Source organism: Choristoneura fumiferana, chromosome 6 (genome assembly GCF_025370935.1).
Source record: "Choristoneura fumiferana chromosome 6, NRCan_CFum_1, whole genome shotgun sequence".
Classification (NCBI taxonomy): domain Eukaryota; kingdom Metazoa; phylum Arthropoda; class Insecta; order Lepidoptera; family Tortricidae; genus Choristoneura; species Choristoneura fumiferana.
In genome coordinates, this window is record NC_133477.1 from 8,991,540 (window position 1) to 9,006,863 (window position 15,324).

At 37.5% G+C, this 15,324-nt stretch overlaps 1 protein-coding gene and 1 long non-coding RNA gene across 2 annotated transcripts; both read right to left on the minus strand.

The window, feature by feature from the left end:
* Positions 1 to 184: 184 nt before the first annotated feature.
* Positions 185 to 6,690, minus strand: Amun (protein amun). The gene is made up of 6 exons (XM_074089087.1): positions 6,316 to 6,690; positions 4,504 to 4,600; positions 3,529 to 3,840; positions 2,786 to 2,978; positions 2,000 to 2,153; positions 185 to 815 (listed from the first exon to the last, which is right to left on the minus strand). The coding sequence occupies exons 1-6, from the start codon at positions 6,462 to 6,464 to the stop codon at positions 716 to 718; spliced, it is 1,005 nt and encodes a 334-aa protein (XP_073945188.1). The 5' UTR covers positions 6,465 to 6,690; the 3' UTR covers positions 185 to 715.
* A 2,413-nt stretch (positions 6,691 to 9,103) lies between these two features.
* On the minus strand, positions 9,104 to 13,646 carry LOC141428978 (uncharacterized). The gene is made up of 2 exons (XR_012451495.1): positions 13,568 to 13,646; positions 9,104 to 9,306 (listed from the first exon to the last, which is right to left on the minus strand). It is a non-coding gene; the product is annotated as an uncharacterized lncRNA (long non-coding RNA).
* Between the last annotated feature and the right edge of the window lie 1,678 nt (positions 13,647 to 15,324).

Here is a 15,324-nt window from a genome sequence, read left to right on the forward strand (position 1 = left end):
ATCAAAAGAATTCATTCATTTGTTGATGAGCTTGTTGGAGTATTAACTGCACAGCTGGCACTTCACTTCGCCTTATTCACGTAACTGCATGTTATTAGGTAATTAACTGTAATGACCTACGATAAGAACGCGAATACGGAAATGTGGATCGTCAGCGTATGAGGGTTGAAATGAAAATGCGACATTATAAAATTAATATTTTATATTTGTTCAATAAAAACTACATTGTGGGCCCGTGTAGAACCCGGCGCCCGGGTAACACGACCTTTGTATTATCTTGTTGCATATAAACTCTGCGGGCAGACTGTGTCATAAGGCAATGGTGAGATGACGGCCGTGCGGCGTCGTCAAGGCATCTGGTCCGGTCCGGCGGCAGGTGCCGCCGCTAAACGTACTTTTACAATTATTGGAATGTCACGCGGGATGCGAACGTTCAAACATTAAAATTATTACAAACAAAACCTAACACTAGGCTCCGAGAACCGAGCCGCTCCGAACACTCACGTCGATATCTTACAATCTCGAGTGCGCCCGGCAAAGTCCGTCGATACGCATCCAAAATATACCCTATAAAACTTACAAAACCGACCGGTAATCTTAAACTTAACGCTAAGTTAAAATTAAACGGAATTGAAAATAAATTACCTAGGTACAATATCTTAGCCTAGAGAGTTATTTATAGGCGCACGAGGGATGTTTGGTGGGGGCGCAGGTGTCAGTGAGTGGCCTCTCGCAGCTTCTTCGCCGCCGGCGCACTGGCGTCCAGGCTGTCTCCGAGCGAGTTCTCTTCTGCTGAACTCGCTTCCTCTATTTGTCTGCGGCAAGGAGAATAAACGAGTTAATATTAAAATCCAACAAAACCAGACACAAACTTTAATATAGATTAGGATGGCTAGTTTGACAAAGCCTCAGCATGGTTTCAACAGGAAGTCACAAAACACCACGCTGTTTTGAAACTTATACGTAAGCATTAGCTCTGTCACATTGTTAACCTATAGAGCATTCTAGAAATCGGCGACATAGTAGTTTCTCCGCTTTACATGCCAACCCGCACGTGCGCAACTACTAGGAATAGGCGGGTGTTTAAGTGCCTGATCGTGATTCGTTACCCAACAACATAATTTATATTTACGCTGTGTAGGCGGGCGGCTTGCTTTGCAGCTTTGTCTGTAGGCGGATGTCGGTATTTAAATGTTTTGTTGTATCTTCTTATTCGAGTAGGCCAACGCTAAGCTAATCTCTGTGGTACTTCATGTTAGCTTTGGCTTAGCGAAGGTTTTTTCAATCACGATTTAATTAAGTACCACTACAAGTAATTCAGTGCATGTTTATTTTAAGCGTCTGTATTTATCACCAAGTTTATACCTGTTAACATGATACTTTAAATAAATATTGTGAACGAATCCCTAGTTAAATTCAGTTAGTATACGAATATTTAAAAGCAGGGAAAGGGATGTTGTTAAAATCCATAATATATACATGTACAAAAATTCCTCCCACCTTTCCAACCATCCCTCCCTTTCCGGCACACCCACTGGTTAACAGTAAGTAAATATTCAAGTACTTTTGTCTCCAAAAACCAGTGCGTGTGTCGTGTGTTGTAGCTACAGAGTATGGACTAAACGTCCGTACTGTCTGAAAGGCTTACTTCAACTGGTCAATGTGAACACGGCTTTCTAATTTCCTATGATATTATTGGTCAAGAGGCGTGGCTAAGTTGAGTGCCAACGATGAGTCACTATTTATTTTCTTAATGCGGATTGGCTAGTCAATACAGTCTTGGCCCTCACGTCAGGGGGCCCCGATATGCCAAAGAATTCCCTTTATTGTAGCTAGTATCTTAAGGATACTTATAATGATAATTATATTTATATTTGATTTTGTGTGTAGTAAGTAAATAAAGTAACACATTCACAGCAGAAAAAAATATCATTCACTTTCTTTAATTTGCAAAAGTACGCCAGGCTTAAAACGGCCCTGACTATAGTAGTAGTCTTACCGTTTGGCGCGTGGTGTGCTGAAGGCAGAATCTGAGTTGTCCGAGGGCGAGGCGGGGGTGGCGGGGGTGGCGGGCGACGCAGCCTTGGCGTCCATTGAGTCCTCGGTGCACGACGTCGTTGTGTCTTCGTTAACTGAATCTACCCCCAGTTTGCCTACAAAAATTAAAGTTATGAAATACAAGGGTTGCTCGCAAAGCCACCTTTACGCTCACCTGACACCGCGAGCGGAGCAGACCCTGCATGAACTCAGTTTAATTTATATAGATCAAATAAATAATAAATAAATGGAAATATGTACTTCCATCATGCCAAATTGCCAATGGTACGGAATGCTTTCTTAGTTCTGAGTTAGTACAGAATCCGCACTGCTCCCAGTGTAAAAGTGGTTTTATGTATGGTGGTGCTTCAGACAAATGTGACCGACGCCGACGGTTGGTGGTTAATTGATTGTAACAAAATTATTCTTTGACAGAACTTAAGCACCTATAAAAGATGTTGACTACAACATACCAAGTCTCTTTCTGAGTGTAAAATTAAACAAACCTACAACTAAGACTTTTCGGACTCCTGGGCCCTGCTTCTTAAAGCTTACAAGCAAGTAATATAATATTAGTGTTTTTCTCGTAAATTGAATGAAAAATGAAACAAAACACTAATATTACTTAGACTAACATGCTTCAAGAAACGGGGCCCTGTCATGTTCTAAGCATATTGGATATTTTCTATAGTCTGTTCTGCACGACGAAAAAATGAGACTCCAAATAAATTAGCAGTAATCCACTTACCATTTCCATTGGTGGGTGGTTCGAGATTGCTTTCGTCACTGGGTGGCAGTGGGGAACCTCCATTTGTGGGCACAGGGGTGGAGTTTGGAGATTTCCCTAGGAGCTCTGGCTGAAGGTCTGACAGGACATTGTGTGTCCATATTGCCAATTCAACCATGTGTGGGTGCCATTTTGTTCCGCAGCCATTTGTTTCCTTAAATTTTTTTATTTGTGAGTTCATTTATAAGATTTATCAGTTTCAATGATGGAAATGTTTTTGGAATCAATTTAATTATCATTGCAGTACATTAAAAACATATGTTTTATTTATTTATATACATTTTTAATTTTTTCAACAGGCAACTGGTAGTCAATCAAAAATTACAAAGCAGCACCCTGTACGGTCAAGGACTTAATTCATGAACCACTATGGAACATTTTCAAAGAACGTCATTACGATTTTCCTTGTTAATTAATACAATGTCACTAGGACGTTTACTGTGAAATAGTTCCATGCTGGCTCATAAATTTAAGTCCTTGACCATACCACAAAAGTTACAAGTGCTTGCAATTGTCACTTTTTTGTATGAGAAAGTTAAAAATTATGTAGATTAGTAGCAATTATATTTTATGTGGTACAGAGGCAAGGTTTAAATTTTCTTTTGTAACATACTCCTCTCCACCTGAACTGAAGCTTGAGTCCTACAAATACTATGGTCTTGATGTTAAATATTTAAATAACTTAATATTATAAAATGTCTTACCTTATTTAACCTATCACAGACATTCCGTATATGCGTAACAAAATTGAGGTATTCCCTGGCAGTGTAGTCGCTTCCCTCCATTTCTGGGATGGCTTGTAGGCATTCATCAGCCATAAATGGTGCTATCTCAGGTGATGCAGCAGCCAATAACGCTGATGCTGTAGCCGTTCCTACGCCTTTTAAGTTGCTCAGTGCCGTCATCGCAGACTCGATGTTAGGAAGTTTACGGAATGCTTTCTTAGTCTCTGCCATCACGGCGCGTGGTGTATTCACTTTGATGAGGTACGATAATTGTGGATAAGCCTTCCCTCTCTGCAAAAATATAAAATTAGTTTTGTTTATTCATGCATTGTATTGTGGCTATGGGAATAATGTTATTGTATTTACAAGTATGCCCATTGTATGAGCTACAATGCTGAGTTATGGCTTTGTGGTATAAAATCAATTGGTCATGTGTTGAAACAAGTTGAAGAATTATTTCCAGTAACGATTTAAAGTTATTTACAGCCCTTATTCATCATGATTATAAGTTCCTATTCAATCCTAAAACAAAAAACCTGCCATAGCTAGACGAGTTCCCAAGCTGAGGGCCATGAACTAACTGAACATCCATATTATTATTAACAATAATTTGTAAAGAAACACAGAAATAAATAGAGTTGACTTAATCAACCACTTCCTGAACTTCATACAGACCCAAGCACAGGGCCCCTGTAAAGCTGAATGTATACTGACATGAAAAACAATTTTTAGTTGACAATGACTTTTTTATGTCCCAACAGGCCCTATAATCGTTAGTGCTGTGCCCTGTGAGTGACCCCAACATGCCTTCTGATGGCTCGAGATGTGGAATGTTTATCACTTGGGTAGATACCTACTGCAGTAAGATGTTTTAAATAGTGATCTTTATGCTTCAGTGGAATATATATTATGATTATGAATTATAATGTTGGTAGCGAATTTACAAACACTCACCCCTTGTTTCCATTTCATGAGCTGAACCAACTCTTCATGTATCAAGTGTGCATCTTTGCCCCTCGCTTTGATCTTCTTTGGTAATTCATTCTGGTACCTGAAATGAAAAATAAATGGTTCCAGTTAGTTAGTTTTTTTTATATCAGAGGTGAGGTTTAATATTTATGGCACTGACACAGAAAGATATCACAAAACAAAAATACTCTCTCTTTGTATACATTCCTAATTATTTAAAATAATTATATAAGTATACCTAGTGCCATCCACGAAGACGCGTGATTTTGTCAAAATTAGACATTAATGACATTGTAATAAGAACCAAGGTACGCGTCATCGTCAAATGACTACCTATACCTATAATTAATATTTTATGAGTTAGCATCTTTATGATCTTTAAATTCTGCGTAGCATACCTAAAAAAGCGAAAAGTTGCAAGATTTCTACTTTGTTAAATTCTATCATAGAAATTATAAAATAACTCTTAAATATAAAAATAAATTAATATAAGTTGTCCATTTGAAATCTAGCAATTTGCATTTCATCCACTTCCAGTGGTTGGATTAACTTTAAATTTGGTACAACTTAAATATGCAGATTGTATAATATTGCAAGTCACATTAACAAAAAATACAGTCAAATTAAAGCTACTAGGTAAGTTAAGTACCTAGGTTTATTAATATTCTATTTAACAAAAACTTTTCTAAATTCACTTTTAACTGAGCAATTGAGAATATTCAGCAAAATAACAAAAAATCTTAGGTTTAAATAGGTATGTAACTACTTATATGGTTAGGGTTGGTAGGTATGTATTGTGAATGTATATCTACAGAAATATAATAAGAAACAAAAAAACATTTAAGTAAATAATTTTAATTGCCAATTCTATATCAGGTAAGGTAGAAGAGGAAATTCAATAAATTGATCAATAGCAACTTCTTTATTTTAAGTTTATGATTTGTACTGTTATGTTTTATAAATTTATTATACCTATTATAGTAAATTATTACTATATTAAATAAGACTCCAGCTAACTTATGGCTCAGTTAGCATAATTATGTTTTGTTGACAGTAAAATTAATAATTTTGACCTTGACACCGAATGACATGTCTAATGTATAATGCAGCTGCAAATACAGAACAGCTCAACTATCTAAAATATAGTCAAAAATAAAATTAAAAACCATTCAATAGGCTTAACTTTTTAACTATAAAGCGAGTCAAAAATAAAATGATGACTCACACTTCACACAAAATTAAATGTAATGACATGGACCTTAAACCAGTTTTCAGTCACCTCATTAACGTTTTCAGTCGTAAAACGAAAGAAATCATGAAATGTTGTTGAAATAATATCAAAGGAGAACCGAGCCAAAAGGCAAGTCACCATTTTGAGCGGATGTTAGCGTACCAAACAAAGCATTGTAAAATGAGAATATAATTTAGGTAAGCAGTTATTACAACAATAATATGATTAAAAGGCATTATCTAAAGTCTTAATTAGCTTAAGACTTCATTGAATGAACACCAAATCCTCTTAACATAGAGTTAATTGCACGTCATGTTTTAAAGGCAGCCACCATTTTATAACGCCCGAGCACGGAGATATTTTTCCTCGCACTGCTTCAGGAAAAACGATAGTGTCAATTTGACATCGATCCCACGTGACGCAGTGATTTTAATGAGCGGTCCGCGAACTAGAGATGCAGTCCGCGAGGGAGGTAGCTATCAAATCAGTTTGCACGGATACACACACAATACAAGTTCATTGACACGCCACGGCCGCATTTTCTCCTCTCAAAGACGAATACTTACCAGTTGTCTAATTTTATGAGCTCCTCCGGTTTCTTTGTTTTCTGTTCTGCTTTTAGTTTCATTGCTTGTGGGTATAACTTCAAAATTGTGTCAAATTGTTTTGCATCTGCCTCCAGAAAGAAAGTAGACGTGTCTTTCGCGGTAGCCATTGTGAACAATCTAAATGTACAACACTGCGTTATTTAGTTAGCTATAGCGCCGAACTCGACGCGGCGGCAGCACCTGGCAAACTGGGCGCCCTCTCCCCACTCGACGCCATCTTGTCGACTGAACCTCGCAATGACGTTCAATATTATTATTTGAAATAGCTTCTCCTTAGAATTTATAAAATGTGTTTGTTTAATTCTGGTAGGATATTTTATTTAGTTAGCAAATAACTAGTACACCAGATTTATACAAAGGATAAAGTTTAGAAACACGAATTTAAAGGCTTAAATGTACTTACTCGACATTACAAGGTCATATCGACTACACTTCCAAGTCGTGGCAGCGGACATTGCCTGCCCCCGGGGAACATCGGGATAGCAAAAAATAAACTCCATTTTGTTTTCTAATCACAACACTGGATTAAATATCAAGCACTTAAATCAAAACCACGAACTGAAATAAACACTGTGTTCACAATTTAGTCACGTCGACCTCGGGCTTTATCACAATTTCCTTATACGTGACGCAACACACGACACCGTTCACCGAAACGACTTTGGTAAACACGCATATTTTCCGTTGCATTGCAGTACACACTGAGCTCCGAGTAGTCATGAAGTAGTAACTAGCCGTGTACATAAGGCATTTAGGTAGTAGGACGTACATATCACCGGGGTGGAACGTCACCACACCAATCGGCTTTGTTGTTTTGTTTATAGATCGCCATGTGCTCTACTCTCTCTTACGAATTAAGGTGGATTACTTACGTCTATTGAGAAGATTGGTTGGTTTGGCGCCATGGATACGTTAGTAGGTTACGTTAATTTGTAACTACATAAGTAGGTATTATTAACTAGGTGCATTCAGTTTATGAGTCTGATAATTAAAGGGCCAAGTGCCAGCCAAGATCCATGTAGTATCTCATAATAAATATCTTCTTTTACGACTAAGTATTTAGTTAAGTACTTACCTCACAGACCAAGAAATTACATTTTGCTAACCAAATTTACAAAACACTCGATGTGGGTACCTAAATTATTGATTAATTTAGCCGTTACTTTGCGGAAGGTCATATCAATAAACTGCAATGTTTTTTTTAATTCACTTCTCGCTCGGCAACCAACCGTGTAACGTGTACAGTCAGGTTACGTCTGTGCGACACATAATGTGTATCAATACGTAGAACAAGCCCTCCTCTACTCTACACGTAAAACAATAACAAAACGTGAACATCTTTGGTGGTGTATATTTGTGATAGTTAGGCCGGGTCAACATATTGGTGTACTGTTTTATGTGGGAGGGAGAGAAGGAGAACGAATTTAGCTCAAGCACTTGCTGTCATGCTAACATTGTATAATTAAATCACACGTAAATCATTAGGTAGATCCAATAGCTGAATTGAAATTCCGGGATATTAAATAATTCTCGTGGGAATTCCCGAAAAATAAATCGTGGTTTTCATTGACGTTACATTAAAAACAATCTTATCAAATTTCATGACTCTAAGCCCAGCGGTTGTTGTTTCGAGATTTCATCCCTATCCCGTAGGAATATCGGAATAAAAAGTAGCCTACGTTTAATTGCAGATGTCCAGCTATCTACATACCAAATTTCATCCAAATCCGTCCAGCCGTTTCAACGTGAAGGAGTAGCAAACATACTCACACACACAAACTTTCGCATTTGTAATATTAGTAGGATTTATATTATGTTGCACAGGCAATACAAATATTTTTTTTTTATGATAGGGGTAAAGCGAGCCGGTGGGTCACCTGATGGAAAGCAATCACCGCCGGACACCCATAACAGAAGTTGAGTTACGGATGCGTTGCCGGCCCTTTGAGAAAGGAGCAGGCTCGTTTGTTCTTCTTCTTCGTGAGCTCTTAAAATCTTGTCGATTTTCTTGTAACATGTCTAAGTTGTCTAACAAACTTTGACTGAACAAATATGTATAAAATGTTACATAACCTACCTAAGGTAAAGTAACTTTAAAAAAGTCACTTATTGTTATTTTAAAATCAGTCTGCACGAAAAAAAAGTCGCGTGTTTTTTCAGAAGCTTTTTTTTAAAACAGTGCGATTATTTGTTGCTCTACCTACCTAAGACCCGCGTGACCCAGTGTCTGGGAGTTGAAACTGAATCACCATTAGATTGGTTTTTGGAGTCTTTTTGTATTTTTTATTTCAACTCCAAATTTGTTACTTTTACGGCCATCCCGTGAATACAAACTGAAACATGGATGCACAGAAAAACCAAAAAAAGTACCAGACATGGGTTCGATTCCCAGCGCATACATTTTAGCATAAAATTGCGAATGTAACAACTTATACCTACAACTACTTACGGTTCCCCATAATAAAGTGCCCACTTTTTCATTAGAAGTAACAAAAATGGCTCCCTCAAATCAAATACCTAATTTACAGTTTCCAGTCCAGGTCTAACAGTTGCTTTAATGCTTTGGCTATAATAAAATGAAATAAGATGTATGAAGATTGCCTGATGGGAATCACAGCGGGAATCCGAGCCCCTCGACCTTGGACGAGGGCAGGATACGTATATAACAAACGAAGTATTGGATTGAAGCCTTATGTTATATTGTATATTTCTGATTATGTAAGGTAAGAAATAAAATGCCAACCAATGATTTGGGAAAGATTTTTTTTTATTACCCCATTAAAGTGTCCCGTTGCTGGAAGAGGCCCCCTCTTTTTCCACCATAGGTAGGTGTGTACGTCCCTGACGAGATCTTGCTCTACTTGATATGCATCCAAGTCATAAACATAATATTACTATGTTTATGGTCCAAGTCGTCCTGGCATTCGGCATCTTCTCTTCGGTCTGCCTCTGTTTCGAAGAAAATGATTACAAATCATCATTTTACAGCCTAAGTTAATTAAAACATTATAAATACAAAACTGCTCGATACAATTTTTAAATTGACGCAACTTTTTTTCTGCACTTATCAATCACCATTTATATGAAAAAGCTACTATTCGTTTTTACTTCTAAATCGTCTTAATTGTAATTAAGAAGCGGCGACTCTATCACGCTCGAAGAACAGATAACCGTTGGGGGAGAAAAGTCCTCGAGTGGCGACCACGAACCGGAAGACGATGCGTTGGCAGGCCTCCCACCAGGTGGACTGACGACATCGTGAGAGTAGCGGGAAACCGGTGGATGCAAGTGGCGAGTTGTCGTTCATTGTGGCGTTCTAAGGGGGAGGCCTTTGTCCAGCAGTGGACGTCTTCGGGCTGATGATGATGATGATGATGATGACTCTATCACGAATTCTAATTGCAATGTTTACGAAGCGAAGGACGATCTAACTCATGTGGTCCGGTGTAATAAAGTCCACCTAAATGTATTTGGCATAATCATTAATTGTATTCATAAATATTTTATTTTACATATTTTGTAACAACTCGATTGAACTAATTTCTATCATTTTTTTTTCATCAACTTGTGTAGGTTAGTGTTAGGTACTTTGTTGTTTTTCCGGTAAAAAAGTAAATTAACACAGTGCTACGTAAGCTTAATTTATTTTTATTATTTCGTGGCAAAATTATAAAAAAAAGCGGCCAGGTGCGAGTCGGACTCGCGCACTTAGGGTTCCGTACCATTATCTATACAACATTAGACATTAGCAAAAAGACGGCAAAAAAAATCTAGTTTTTTGTATGTTTTTTGAGTATTTATTTTATTTTAATTTAATTAATTATTTTTAAAGTGATTATACAACTAAAAGATTCTTGGTAAAAGATGTTGCCGTTATTAATATCAAGCAAAAAACGGCAAAACAATCACGTTGTTGTATGGGAGCCCCCCTTAGATATTTATTCTGTTTTTAGTATTTTGTTGTTACTTATAGCGGCCACAGTAATACATAAATCTGTGAAAATTTCAAGTGTCTAACTATTACGACTCAAGAGATAGAGCCCTATGACAGACGGACGGACAGACTAGACAGACAGACAGCCGAGTCTCAGTAATAGGGTTCCGTTGGCACCCTTTGAGTTACGGAACCCTAAATATGCCGTGTAAAATGTTGGTAAGTGATTACACTTATTGCTTACCTCACACCGAAAACACCCTGAAGGTTTATTACTCCATTGACTAGTGTATACAATAACGTCATCCAGTTTTGATGTACTTAAATGTTTGATCAATAATAATAATAAGCATTTATTTTCACCTCACAAAAGTAGTAGTAATGATATAATGTAGGTAGTTAATTTACTAGTAATTTTTGTGAGGGACTAGAGTCTGAAATAGGTAGAGACCTAATTTATTACAAATCTCCAGGCCCTCATCCCAGAAACTCGCCGAAAACTAATAAGGTCGATGCGGGTGTTGTGAAGAGTTATTATTTTGAAATGCCATATCGTACTCGTAATACTATGAAGACAGATCTGGAGTGACTTTATGTTCATAATTTTTCTCTTGGTTTTTAACACATTTTCTTTGCTTCTTAGATTACGTATCTACAGCGAGCGGAAAGCCTTGATAAGCTGGAATGACCATTGCACTAATAAAGTGCATGATGATCTACATTCCAGGGTCTCGAACTATCTCCGTACCAAATTTCATTAAATTATTTCAGCTTTTTAAGCGTAGAGGTAACAGACTGCTAGCGCTACTTTCGCATTTATCAATATTAGTAGGGAACGGATAGTAACGAAACGACTAAGTATAAGGATAAGGAAGAGTATCGATTTCACTTGCATTTTACGCAAAAAGCTTTAATTAGTAAATTAATAATTATAGGTAAATTTCCTATACAAAATTCGTGACATTTATGAATTTTAAACTGTGATTCTACTACTTTACCTATAATGGATTACCTACGCTTATCTTATGACTATGACATGACATGAAATCATATACTTTGGTAGACAGGCAGGTAAAATACCTACTAACTTTATAATTTTGTTTATTTAATTTATTATAAGTTAAAAAGGAGGTGGTAGTATAACTTAAGTAGGTACATCAAAATGATCCTTGTAACAAAATCGGGCGCGTTTAGAGGAAAAAGGAACATTTCTTCTTTGTGTATTCTGATCTTTCCCTGGTTTTCAAAAGTTTTCCCTGGAGTAGTAAAAGTAACTAATATTTCTACATCCATGCATAATTCAATACTTATAAACTGTGTTATTTTACAAGCTTTTATTTAGTTTCACCTGTCCCGTTGTCTGTCTGTCTGTAGTCAAATTTTGCAAGTTGAATTCGATCAACTTCCTGTAGTCGGATTGGCTTGAAATTTGGCATACTTGTGTAAATTGCGTGACAATACAATAACCTGGTAGTGACATCTTGGTAGTTCGGCCAAGATTGTCTCCGCAGGACGTAACTCTTCAACGATTAATGGCATTGACTTGAAATTTGGTATGCAAATGTAATTTGGGTGATAATGCAAGTAAAATCGTCGAAAAATACAGTGAAAACTTATTTCGACTCTACACTCTACCGGAATGAACGTAATAAGTAACTAACTAAAATGAAAATTTCGTTTAGTCAGTGTATCGCGTAATGGCACATTAACATTCATTGAATCAACGTTGTTTAGTTCTTGCCATGAGGCAAGAATAGCAAGTAAATGAGCGGTATAGTGATGTCACTTGCTGTGTTCCACAATACTCGGTTCGGTATAGAACACAGGTATAGAACCAGAATGACAAGCGAAACGAAAGGGCTGGAATGGATATTCTTTATACGCGAAACTTGAAAAATATTGCAAGAAATAAATTTTATTCATGCTTAAGTACCTAACATTTCAAATTTCTTGTTTTCTAATGCCGATTATTATGTTAAAAGATAGAAGAATTTGAAGGCAATTTTATGTTAAATTATTTAGCACTGCATATTTAATTAGGAAGTTTCAATTTCCTGCAGTAGGTAGTTAAATACCTATCATAATAACTATATATGAATATGATACATTCGAACAATATTTCGTAATTTTATTTCACAACGTAAGAAATATGGATGAAACAAAATATTCTATCGCCGCAGAGTTTAACATAGCAGTAAAAATGTTAAAATAATACGGACTCTACCAAGCATCTCAAGCAAATCAAAAGCACTTTGTTCCATATTCAAATTTAAAGATAACGATGTATAAGCGAGGTACCTAAGTACAAACGAAAAAGGTACATATTTGTATTGCTTTACAACCGAGAAATCCAACGAAATTATTATGGCTTCAGAAGGGTGCGGGACTGTGCCCAGCCCCTAAAAGATGTAAAGTTTCGTTTCGAGGGACGAATGCACAAAAAAGTATGAAGGGAACAAACGTGCCGAGGGTTCGAACCGCCCGGTTGAGTAAGGTTGATTTTTTTATCCGAGACCCAAACGGCTCAGACAAACGGCCTGTCTGCCGGGTACCGATTGTTGGCGAATGTTTAGTTTGAAAAATTAAGCTTGCTCTCTCTCTGAGAATAAAACCGGGCATGGTTGAAATTTGTACGCTTATAAATCGGTCGGTATGTTCGTTGTAGGTAGTTCAACTGGTAACATGAACAAAAATGAATCCTCAAACCAATTAGCACATGGTTTCCTTTTTTGAGATATGTATTTAAAATAGTACTTATTTTTATATGTATACAACGTTTTTATTTTTATTTTCGAAATAGGCACTCTACCGATCTACTCCAATAAATCCAACTACATCATTGCAATTTATTCGAAGCATCCAAAAACCCCTTATTAATATGTCAAGCAAGAAATACGCGACTATAGCTGCGGGAATTAAAATTGTTCCTCGTTTTTGCGTCAAGGTCGGTGAGTTGCGATACCTAATCAGAATGCGGCTGCGAAGCGATACCGAGAAGGCGGATAATTTGGTTCCGTCATATTACCAGACTACCAGCGCCATCTGTTAGAGTTCTGACAAACTATTGCGTCCATAAGATTATCTTTTCTGTGGCAGTAGCGACCTCGACTGGCAATATACAGAAGTTATTTTATTAAGTAGTTTTGTACAAAAAAAAATCTAATTCGTTGTGTTTAAACATAAAAATGTCCAATTCTAATTTATAGAAACTTAGATATTTATTATTATTCTTATTAGTAATTTTATTAGAAAATATAAAGCGTACTTATTACCTACCTATTTGTTTTCTCATGGCAACGGAGTCACAAAGCAGGTCGATCAATAAGGTCGATGCAAATAGGTAGGTACATCACTGCCTACACAACACGGATGTAGGATAACATCGCTTTTTACATACTCGTATGAACAACCGGAAACATAAACTAATGAATAATTAATGTACCTTATCCATTAACTTGAACCTAAGCTCAAACCTGAACTCAGTTACAGTCAATATTTTTTTCCTAAGGCAACTAAACGGACTGATTTGCACGCAACATATATCAGGTGAAATACAGGTTTTTCGCTAATTTTACACGCATTAGTTTTTCGCTCCACGGGATCACCGCAAGCTGATACAAGTTTTTTGTTGGCAGCTTATGCTGAGCCTGAGCTTCATGCGACCTGAGGCCGTATTGTTAGGTCTAACGCGTTGACGTCACGATCGCATTCGACATCTCTTTCTACCCTCATATTATGCCGTATGACAGAAGGAAGTGGTGAAAACGATTGTGATTCCAAGTGCCTTAAGCCGAGTTTAGACTTGTAAGAAAAATCGTGCAAGTTTACATTGCAAGGCCGTAAAGCAAACGAGTTTGTAGTGGTCAATCGAGCGTCGCAATGTAATGCAACTTGCACGATTTTTCTTGCAAGTCTAAACTCGACTGAGGCATCTGAGGCCTTATTGTCTAAGCTAAAACACTTGGAATCACTATCGTTTTCTTCACTTTCTTCTGTCACTATGGCAAAGACGAGGGTAAAAAGAGATGGCAAATGCAGTTGCGAACGTCAGGCGTTAGATAATACGGCCTCTGCTTCTTCTCCTAAAGGCTGGTTCACACGTATTAAGTTGTCAAGTAGTTAACTAATTTTTAGCTCTATTTTAAGCGACTTAATTTTAAGTAAGCGTTTACCTACACGTTCGCATCTGCTAAGTTCTTTAGTTAGCCCGAGATGGACGACCAATAGTCTTCTGACAACTTCGACATTTTCAGAAAAGATCTTGGTCTTCTCTCTTTTTCAAACTCAAGGACTTACGAACGCAACCGATTTACTTATTATTTTTTAACTAAGTCGTGCCTGTCCAAACGTGTCAAGTGATAATTCACGCCCACCCACTTAACCGAAAAATAGACGAAATTCTAATTTACTTGTTCACTTGCACGCTTAATTATAACTTACTAGGTTTAGCTCGCGGCTTCGCCCGCGTGGAATTCGTTTATCGCGCGCTGTTCCCTCGGGAACTGTGCATTTTCCGGGATAAAAAGTAGCCTATGTCATTCTCTGGCCCATAAACTATCTTTATGCCAAAAATCACGTCGATCCGTCGTTCCGTTTCGACGTGAAAGACGGACAAACATACACACATGACTCTCTTGGGAAAAAAGTGTGGTAGCTTTTCCTTGAATTTCACACCGCAGTGCTGGAATCCGGAGTTCGCAGTTGGCAGTTGAGCCGCTGCTGCTCACTCTCACATCTGCAGGGCTACTAAAAAATTCGAAATTCGAAGTTCGTATCGTATCGTCCCTCTCATTCTCGTATTAAATAATATAAGTGTCGGCGGGACAGTACGATACGAACTTCGAATTTCGTAGTAGCCCTGCTGGTCCCTTTGGTCACCTTTAACGATACCTACAGTGAGTGATGGATCCGTCCTATTTTAAAACCGGGCCGGCCGGTGGCCACCTGCTTATGTGTAGATATTTAATTCATTTTTAGGGTTCCGTACCTCAAAAGGAAAAACGGAATAGGATCACTTTGTTGTCCGTCCGTCC

Bases quoted from the DNA above. Each gene is read 5' to 3' on its own strand.
- Amun (XM_074089087.1), bottom strand. From the start codon at position 6,464: ATGGCTACCGCGAAAGACACGTCTACTTTCTTTCTGGAGGCAGATGCA. The intron at 3,841-4,503 runs GTGAGTGTTTGT...ATATTTTTGCAG, and splicing joins TCATGAAATGGAAACAAGGG to AGAGGGAAGGCTTATCCACA. The intron at 2,154-2,785 runs GTAAGTGGATTA...TAATTTTTGTAG, and splicing joins ACCACCCACCAATGGAAATG to GCAAACTGGGGGTAGATTCA.